The sequence below is a fragment of the Salmo salar genome, chromosome ssa02 (assembly GCF_905237065.1).
Source record: "Salmo salar chromosome ssa02, Ssal_v3.1, whole genome shotgun sequence".
In the NCBI taxonomy this organism is placed as follows: Eukaryota; Metazoa; Chordata; class Actinopteri; order Salmoniformes; family Salmonidae; genus Salmo; species Salmo salar.
Genome location: NC_059443.1, coordinates 91,401,542 through 91,411,940, shown reverse-complemented (window position 1 = coordinate 91,411,940; position 10,399 = coordinate 91,401,542). Strand labels below are relative to the sequence as shown.

General features: G+C 40.8%; 1 protein-coding gene across 1 annotated transcript; it reads left to right on the top strand.

The window, feature by feature from the left end:
* Window positions 1–768: 768 nt before the first annotated feature.
* On the top strand, window positions 769–8,826 carry LOC123738853 (zinc finger protein 239-like). The gene is made up of 3 exons (XM_045713548.1): window positions 769–818; window positions 4,925–5,004; window positions 7,655–8,826. Exons 1-3 carry the CDS (start codon window positions 769–771, stop codon window positions 8,527–8,529), a joined length of 1,005 nt encoding a protein of 334 aa, XP_045569504.1. The 3' UTR covers window positions 8,530–8,826.
* The last annotated feature ends 1,573 nt before the right edge of the window (window positions 8,827–10,399 follow it).

The following is a 10,399-nucleotide window of genomic DNA, read 5'->3' as shown; positions in this document are numbered from 1 at the left end:
GGCCTTGGTCAGGGAGGTGACCAAAAACCTGATGGTCACTCTGACAGAGCTCCAGAGTTCCTCTGTGGAGATGGGAGAAAGGGCCTTGGTCAGGGAGGTGAACAAGAACCCGATGTTCACTCTGACAGAGATCCAGAGTTCCTCTGTGGAGATGGGAGAACCTTCCAGAAGGACAACCATCTCTGCAGCACTCCACCAATCAGGCCTTAATGTAGCAATGATTAAATTGTCAAAATGTATTTCAATGGACAATTCAGTGAACTGTTCTGTGAAAGGTGTTGGCTAGAGATTACATGCAGGAGGTTGCAGGGATTTGTTGTCTTGCATGTCATCTACTTTGATGTTAATTAGCATTTTCGAATCCGAGAGTAAAGAGACACAAATATATTGATAAAGTATTTGTCTTTATTATGGATCCCCATTAGTTCCTGCCAAGGCAGCAGCTACTCTTCCTGGGGTTTATTATGGATCCCCATTATTTCCTGTCAAGGCAGCAGCTACTCTTCCTGGGGTTTATTATGGATCCCCATTAGTTCCTGCCAAGGCAGCAGCTACTCTTCCTGGGGTTTATTATGGATCCCCATTATTTCCTGTCAAGGCAGCAGCTACTCTTCCTGGGGTTTATTATGGATCCCCATTATTTCCTGTCAAGGCAGCAGCTACTATTCCTAGGGTTTATTATGGATCCCCATTAGTTCCTGCCAAGGCAGCAGCTACTCTTCCTAGGGTTTATTATGGATCCCCATTAGTTCCTGTCAAGTAAGAAGTATGGTTAGGGAGCGGGCCAGCCTGCCTGAACCACCCCTTTCAAGCAAAAGGTATAAATGATGGGTTATGAACTAACAGGTATAAATGATGGGTTATGAATTAACAGGTATAAATGATGGGTTATGAATTAACAGGTATAAATGATGGGTTATGAATTAACAGGTATAAATGATGGGTTATGAACTAACACATCCCCTGCGAGCCCAGACATTTCAATACATTCAGGATTTCTTAGGGTCCATGTGCAATGTATATGGTTATCTCTGTCTCTCTCTCTATCTCTTCTTTAACAAGCAGCCATGTTGTTGTCATTCCACTAGGGACCTGTTTTCAGCATTTTAAGTCTCCAGTCAATAACCGGTGCACTGGAATTATCCCTCAACACCCTTTACACATGTACTGCACTGGAATTATCCTTTTACACATGTACTGCACTGGAATTATCCCTCTACACGATTTACACATGTACTGCACTGGAATTATCCCTCTACACCCTTTACACATGTACTGCACTGGAATTATCCTTTTACACATGTACTGCACTGGAATTATCCCTCTACACCATTTACACATGTACTGTACTGCAATTATCCCTCTACACATGTACTGCACTGGAATTATCCCTCTACACCATTTACACATGTACTGCACTGGAAATATCCTTCTACACATGTACTGTACAGGAATTATCACATTGGCTGGCAGAAACTTACAGTTTTTTTTATTGGGCCATCAAAGCTGTCTCAGTGAGAGACTAGTTGATTATGGACTAACAGTCTAACAGCTTGAAGGTCACAACTCATGTTATTCTGGTTAAACAGTGAGATACTAGTTGATTATGGACTAACAGTCTAACAGTCTGAAGGTCACAACTCCTGTTATTCTGGTTAAACAGAGAGAGACCAGTTGATTAAGGAGTGGGGATTTTTTGACAATTAGGAAATAATGTCATGTTTTACTCATACCTCAGCCAGCATTGTGAATGGTTAGGAAATAATGTCATGTTTTACTCGTACCTCAGCCAGCATTGTGAATGGTTAGGAAATAATATGTCATGTTTTACTCGTACCTCAGCCAGCATTGTGAATGGTTAGGAAATAATATGTCATGTTTTACTCGTACCTCAGCCAGCATTGTGAATGGTTAGGAAATAATGTCATGTTTTACTCGTACCTCAGCCAGCATTGTGAATGGTTAGGAAATAATATGTCATGTTTTACTCGTACCTCAGCCAGCATTGTGAATGGTTAGGAAATAATATGTCATGTTTTACTCGTACCTCAGCCAGCATTGTGAATGGTTAGGAAATAATATGTCATGTTTTACTCGTACCTCAGCCAGCATTGTGAACGGTGTCTGAGGCAGTGACATACTAGACCATGGCAGTAAATCTAATACTTAGGTGTTTTTAGTCATGCATGAAAGGTCTGGGGTGGTTCTGTGGTTATAAGTTACTGACCTTGGAATACATTTCTGGCCATGCTGGCAGGGTCTGAATCAAACCCAATGTCCACCTGGTACACTGACAGGGACTGAATCAAACCCAATGTCCACCTGGTACACTGGCAGGGTCTGAATCAAACCCAATGTCCACCTGGTACACTGGCAGGGTCTGAATCAACCCAATGTCCACCTGGTACACTGACAGGGACTGAATCAAACCCAATGTCCACCTGGTACACTGGCAGGGCCTGAATCAAACCCAATGTCCACCTGGTACACTGACAGGGTCTGAATCAAACCTAATGTCCACCTGGTACACTGGCAGGGTCTGAATCAAACCCAATGTCCACCTGGTACACTGACAGGGTCTGAATCAAACCCAATGTCCACCTGGTACACTGGCAGGGTCTGAATCAAACCCAATGTCCACCTGGTACACTGGCAGGGTCTGAATTAAACCCAATGTCCATCTGGTATACTGACAGGGTCTGAATCCACCCAATGTCCAACTGGTACACTGGCAGGGTCTGAATCAAACCCAATGTCCACCTGGTACACTGGCAGGGTCTGAATCAACCCAATGTCCACCTGGTACACTGACAGGGTCTGAATCAACCCAATGTCCACCTGGTACACTGGCAGGGTCTGAATCAACCCAATGTTAAGGGGAGGGAAGATTGGTCAAGAGGGTGATGATTATTGTTGTTCTACTGCCTGATTGTTATGCAACAACACTGTTTACAAAAGCTTTGTTAAAGAACAAGTTGTTGTTTGTGTCGCACTGCTTTGCTTTATCTTGGCCAGGTCGCAGATGTAAATGAGAACTTGTTCTCAACTGGCCACCTGGTTAGATAAAGGTGAATTTGTTAAAAAAAAAAAAGTAATATTTTTTACTACATTAACAATGTCTACACTGTATTTCTGATCAATTGTATTATTATTTTAATGGATGAAAAATGTGCTTTCTTTTAAAAACAAGGACATTTCTAAGTGATCCCAAACTTTTGAACAGTAGTATATATCTACATGATGTATTGTTACACCATGTAGGAGCAGTATGGACCTAGTCTGTTCATTATATACATCTACATGATGTATTGTTACACCATGTAGGAGCAGTATAGACCTAGTCTGTTCATTATATACATCTACATGATGTATTGTTACACCATGTAGGAGCAGTATAGACCTAGTCTGTTCATTATATACATCTACATTATATATTGTTACATCATGTTGGATCAGTATAGAGCTAGTCTGTTCATTATATACATCTACATGATGTATTGTTACACCATGTAGGAGCAGTATAGACCTAGTCTGTTCATTATATACATCTACATTATATATTGTTACACCATGTTGGATCAGTATAGACCTAGTCTGTTCATTATATACATCTACATGATGTATTGTTACACCATGTAGCAGCAGTATAGACCTAGTCTGTTCATTATAGACATCTATATGATGTATTGTGTCACCAAAATAAAGGGAAATTATATCATTTTATAGTAATACAATTGCTCAGAGAAAGAGATTTAGTTTAACATGTAATTCTCAAAATGTAGGGGTCTGAATTATTGCCACCCATGTTTTTAATTCTCCAGCACTCTCCCCTTGGGAGGATAATGACACTGAAATGTTTTATGAGATTAGAGAACACATACAGAATCTCTCCAGGTCCTTGATTTATTTAGTCTGCGCTTGTGGACTGCCCTGTTCAATTCAAACCACAGGTTTTCAATGGAGTTCAAGTCCGAAGTCTGAGAAAGCCATTGAAAATGTTGATTTTGTGCCCAATTAACCATTTCTTGGTGGATGTTGATGTGTCTTGCTGGAAGATCCACTTATCGCCAAGTTTCAGCCTCCTAGCAGAGAGGTAACCAGGTTTTGGGCTAAAATATCCTGGTAAAGTTTATTTATTTATTTCATACAGTAATTTTTGCTCATCTTTATCAAGGGTATCAATAACTAGGTGCTTATTTTGATATATAATCATTTGCTTCTTAATCAGAAATACAGATGTGAAGTAGAGGTTAAGTTTGTTTTAAATTTTCATAAAAAATCTGAACTAATCAAACAACACTTGTTACTCTTTGTACGTGTTGATATAATATTCATATTTAATGGAGAGAAAAAAACGTTTCCCTAAACTACTTTATAATATTATAATTCAATGAAGAATAAAAATAGTTTTCCCTCCTCAACTGCGTTTCCTCCCCCCAGACAGCAGATGGCGATATGTGTCTTTCAGGCGATGTTTCTAGTGTGACGTATAATCTAGTGGACGGAACGCTTCTTCAACAACTGCAGCCACCTCGGTAGCTCGCTAGCCGACAAAGTCGGAACTTTCAAGCTGTTTGGACAATTTCGTGGTTTAATTGCCACTGTGATTTAAACATAGTACTACATTTTATGTAATATTTACGTTGTAAGTCAGCTAGCTGGCTGATTAAGTTAGCACTAGTCTAGTCGCTAATGCTAACTAGCTATTGTCCCCGACCATGAGTTCACTAAGCTACTCTCCTTCTGTTAAAGAGGAGGCCTGCTGGACGGAGAAAGAAGCTCTGGTGAAAGAGGAGGAGGAAGAGGAGGCTGTTACAATACAAAAACAAGTAGAGGGTGAGGCTGTTACCGTGAAAGAAGAAGAGAAAGACGAGGATGTTACTGTGAAAGAAGATGAAGAGGATGCAGTTTTTGGGGTGGAGGATGAAGAGGGGGAGATTACTGTCACATTAGAGGAGGACGAAGAAGAGAAGACTGGAGATCTGATTAACACCAGTAAATACAGTGAGTACTATCTAATAAAACAGGGACATTGATCTGATTAACACCAGTAAATACAGTGAGTACTTTCTATAAAACAGGGACATTGATCTTTTATTATTTTTTTTTTTTTAAATCACCTTTTTTAACCAGGTAGGCAAGTTGAGAACAAGTTCTCATTTACAATTGCGACCTGGCCAAGATAAAGCAAAGCAGTTCGACAACATACAACAACACAGAGTTACACATGGAGTAAAACAAACATACAGTCAATAATACAGTAGAAAAATAAGTCTATATACAATGTGAGCAAATGAGGTGAGATAAGGGAGGTAATGACAAAAAGGCAGTGGTGGCAAAGTAAATACAATATAACAAGTAAAACACTGGAATGGTAGATTTGAAGTAGAAGAAAGTGCAAAGTAGAAATAGAAATAATGGTGTGCAAAGGAGCAAAATAAATAAATACAGTAGGGGAAGAGGTAGTTGTTTGGGCTAAATTATAGATGGGCTATGTACAGGTGCAGTGATCTGTGAGCTGCTCTAACAGCTGGTGCTTAAAGCTAGTGAGGGAGATAAGTGTTTACAGTTTCAGAGATTTTTGTAGTTCGTTCCAGTCACTGGCAGCAGAGATCTGGAAGGAGAGGCGGCCGAAGGGGGAATTGGCTTTGGGGGTGACCAGAGATATACCTGCTGGAGCGCGTGCTACAGATGGGTGCTGCTATGGTGACCAGCGAGCTGAGATAAGGGGGAACTTTACCTAGCAGGGTCTTGTAGATGACCTGGAGCCAGTGGGTTTGGCGACGAGTATGAAGCGAGGGCCAGCCAACGAGAGCGTACAGGTCGCAGTGGTGGGTAGTATATGGGGCTTTGGTGACAAATCGGATGGCACTGTGACAGACTGCATCCAATTTATTGAGTAGGGTATTGGAGGCTATTTTGTAAATGACATCGCCAAAGTCGAGGATCGGTAGGATGGTCAGTTTTATGAGGGTATGTTTGGCAGCATGAGTGAAAGATGCTTTGTTGCGAAATAGGAAGCCAATTCTAGATTTAACTTTGGATTGGAGATGTTTGACAGTCTAACCAGACACCTAGGTATTTGTAGTTGTCCACATATTCTAAGTCAGAACCGTCCAGAGTAGTGATGCTGGACGGGCGGGCAGGTGCAGGCAGCGATCGTTTGAAGACCATGCATTTAGTTTTACTTGTATTTAAGAGCAGTTGGTGGCCACGGAAGGAGAGTTTTATGGCATTGAAGCTTGTCTGGAGGGTTGTTAACACAGTGTCCAAAGAAGGGCCAGAAATATACAGAATGGTGTCGTCTGCGTAGAGGTGGATCAGAGATTCACCAGCAGCAAGAGCGACATCATTGATGTATACAGAGAAGAGAGTCGGCCCAAGAATTGAAACCTGTGGCACCCCCATAGAAACTGCCAGAGGTCCGGACAACAGGCCCTCCGATTTGACACACTGAACTCTATCAGAGAAGTAGTTGTTGAACCAGGCGAGGCAATCATTTGAGAAACCAAGGCTATTGAGTCTGCCGATGAGGATGTGGTGATTGACAGAGTCGAAAGCCTTGGCCCGGTCAATGAATACGGCAGCACAGTAATGTTTCTTATCGATGGCGGTTAAGATATCGTTTAGGACCTTGAGCGTGGCTGAGGTGCACTTGCTGTTTGAGGTGAAGAAACATTTGCTTTGAGAACCTCCACAACTCATTAGTGGTGGTGCGTTAAGACAATCAGAAATACTATCAGACATCCACAAATGGGCACATTTATAGGCCTACATTTGCACACAGGCCAGGTAGACTAGTCCTACTTCTATATGTGTAATCAGGTGTGCGTCCTTACTCAACATTGACAGGAGTGTTTCAAACAAAAGACAATTAATTGACAAAACTGGCACATCTTGCGGGGTCAGGTCTGGGTGGTCTGCCATGGGCCGTTTCATTTAGTATCCGTTTGGGTCGGCATGGAGAATGATTGTATTTTCCCATAGTATGTTGTACCGAAGTTGACCAACTGAAAGGGAGTATAACTTTATGACTATTGTTGGATTCGGGCTAAACTTTGAACATTGAGATATTAACCTGTTACATCTAGATGTTCCCGCTAGTGGAACACCGCTCCAATATCCAATGATAGGGCGTGGCACGAATTACAAATTCCTCAAAAATCCGAAAACATATGACTATTTTACACCATTTTAAAGACAAGACTCTCCTTTATCTAACCACACTGTCCGATTTCAAAAAGGCTTTACAACGAAAGCAAAACATTAGATTGTCAGGAGAGTACCCAGCCAGAAATAATCAGACACCCATTTTTCACCTGACCCCGCAAGATGCGTCAGTTTTGTCAATTTTAGCAAACATAGAAAGGGGCCTATATTGGAGACCAAAAGTCGTCTGGCACACTGCTTAGAGTTTCAACAACATGAATAACTTATTTCTAGCCTACAATCATCAATGTTACTACTAATGTGAAAACAAGACAAAATATGACTATTCTTGCTCATTTTAAGACAAATGTCAAGTAATCATTACATTCATTACAAACGTCAATTGTTGTACAACATCATGGCTACGCTGTTGGCATCACCTTTTACAGTGGATTTTCGCTGTTGTGGGCCATTAACCATCTGTTTGACTTTGTTGTTCACACAGGAGAGAGACGTGACTATCGTGGATCCTCTGGGGAGCCTCAACAACCTCTTGATGCTGACAGGGCAGAGAAGAATCTCTCCACATCAGAACACCTCAAGAGACACCAGCAGAGACCCACAGGGAAGATATCTCACTCCTGCTCTGACTGTGGGAAGAGATTCACCTCATCAGGCATTAAAATTCATCCGAGAATCCACACAGGAGATAAATCTTTCAGCTGTACTCAATGTGGGGTGAGTTTTACTCAGTCAACCAGCCTCATATCACACCAGAGAATACACACAGAAGAGAAACCGTATAGCTGTGGTCAATGTGGGAAGAGTTTTTTAAAATCTAGAGATCTGACAGTGCACCAGAGAATACACACAGGAGAGAAACCTTTTAGCTGTACTCAATGTGGGAAGAGTTTTGTTCAATCTAGCCAGCTCAAATTACACCAGAGAACACACACAGGAGAGAAACCTTATAGCTGTGGTCAATGTGAGAAAAGTTTTGGTCAATCTAGCCATCTGACAGTGCACCAGAAAAGACACACAGGAGAGAAATCTTATAGCTGTACTCAATGTGGGAAGAGTTTTGTTCAATCTTGCCAGCTCAAATTACACCAGAGAACACACACAGGAGAGAAACCTTATAGCTGTTGTCAATGTGGAAAGAGTTTTGCTGAATCTGGCAATCTGACAAGACACCAGCAAGTACACACAGGAGAGAAACCATTCCACTGTTCAGATTGTGGAAAAAGATTCTCAACTTCACAGAATTTGAAGATGCACCAGAAAACACACACAGGAGAGAAAGCTTATAGCTGTGATCAATGTGGGAAGAGATACTTTGATAAAAGATCTCTGATCAAACATCAGAAAATACATACATGAAGGAATTGTTTCATGATATCAATGAATTAATGTCACAATGTAGAATGTTTTAACATTGTAGTAGCAGTATTTTAATGATGTCACAATGTAGAACCCTAAACATTTGTCCCCTGTTTTATTGATTTCAACATGATATGGATATTAGCCTCATTGGAAAATACAGGCTCTGAAATGAAAGAATTACTATTTATGTGATTTAACAAAAAAGTGACTAACACAAAAAGAGCTGTTACACTTACCATGTTGGTGACCCACTTTAATCAAAATCCACCACTTCAAAATGTAGCGATCTGTTTTCTACAAGTTGTCCTCTAACCAGTGATGTACACATTATTCCCAGATTCCATGTGGTTTTTAGCTGTTAGTTTTAACAGGACGTGCAACCTCATCTCCCTTCTGTCACACAATTGATTTCAACATGATATCGATGAGTGATGACAAATAAGTGTTGTGTTCCTTTGTTTAGCGACCCCTAAATTTAAATGCATCACTCCAAAATGTAGCTGACTGTCTTCTGCAGGTTGTCCTCTAACCAGTGAGGTGAAAGATATCTCCAATTCCATGTGTTTTTTTAGTTGTGCTAGTTTCAACAGCACGTACAACCTGATTTCCCCCTAATCGATATCAGTGATTTATTGCTACTTGTCAAAACAACAGCGTTTTGGTGCTTGTGTCCATGGTGAGGACAATTTAGTTTCTGATTGTCTCAAGGTTGGGCAGTCAAAAATATTTGTGTTTTAGCCAGTGAGTTGCCATGGATCTTATTTTGACTGCACGTTTTTCCGTATTGGAGATGAGTTTTGTTTGGTTACAAAGGGACCAGAGTTCTAGAAGCTAGTGTTTTCTTTTTTTTCTTGTTTCTAATTGTTGACATCCAGTAGACACCATGTTTATATTGGTGAAGGTGAATCATTGTAGTTGATTATAATGTGAAATGCAAGTTGGAAGTTGTTTTCTGTTAGTGGTAAGCATTCTCTTAAGGTGTTACAGTCTTTGGTTTTTCCATTTATGTTTTGAGGTTAGCACGTCTAGCTCGTTAGCACGTCTAGCTCGTTAGCACGTCTAGCTCGTTAGCACGTAGGACGCACTGATTGGTGTCACCTCGTTAGTCAGTATGTGTTACACCTGTGCTGGCTTGTCCATCTCGTTAGTGGGAAGGTGTTTCACCTGAGCTGGTCCAGGTTCTATTTAAGAGTGTCTGGCCCAGTGCTCCAGTTGTCTTGATACATGTGGAGAGTCAACACCTTTAGTTGCTCCACCTTTTTGGTTTGCTTCCTGTCTTTAACCTCTTGGGGCTATGTGGGACGCTAGCGTGCCCCCCGTGGTGCACCCTATCAACAGCAGGTGCATTTCAAGAGCGGCAAATTTGAAACCAAATAAATGTCAAAATTCAAATTTTTCAAACATACAACTATCTTACACCCTTTGAAAGATAAACATCTCCTTAATCTAACCACGTTGTCAGATTTCAAAAAGGTTTTACGGCGAAAGCATAAAGTTAGATTATGTTAGGACAGTACATTGACAATAGTTGTGTGTAATGTTTTGTCAATTCAAGACAGGCGTCGCTAAAATTATGCACTAACCTTTGACAATCTCCATCAGATGACACTCCTAGGACATTATGTTAGACAATACATGCATTTTTAGTTCTATCAAGTTCATATTTATATCCAAAAACAGCTTGCCAGATTTAAAAATAACATTACTGGGAAATCACACTTTGCAATAATCTGAGCACTGCGCCCAGAAAAACGCTTTGCGATACAGACTAACCGCCATGTTGGAGAGATCTAAAATACTATGTAAATAATCCATTACCTTTGATTCTCTTCATCAGATGTCACTTCCAGGAATCGCAGGTCCATAA

Excerpts from the sequence above, each read along its gene's own strand:
- LOC123738853 (XM_045713548.1), top strand. The coding sequence starts at position 769 with ATGGTTAGGGAGCGGGCCAGCCTGCCTGAACCACCCCTTTCAAGCAAA. Across the intron at positions 819-4,924 it reads CCACCCCTTTCAAGCAAAAG|TGAAGAGGGGGAGATTACTG; the intron begins GTATAAATGATG and ends TGGGGTGGAGGA. Across the intron at positions 5,005-7,654 it reads GATTAACACCAGTAAATACA|GAGAGAGACGTGACTATCGT; the intron begins GTGAGTACTATC and ends TTGTTCACACAG.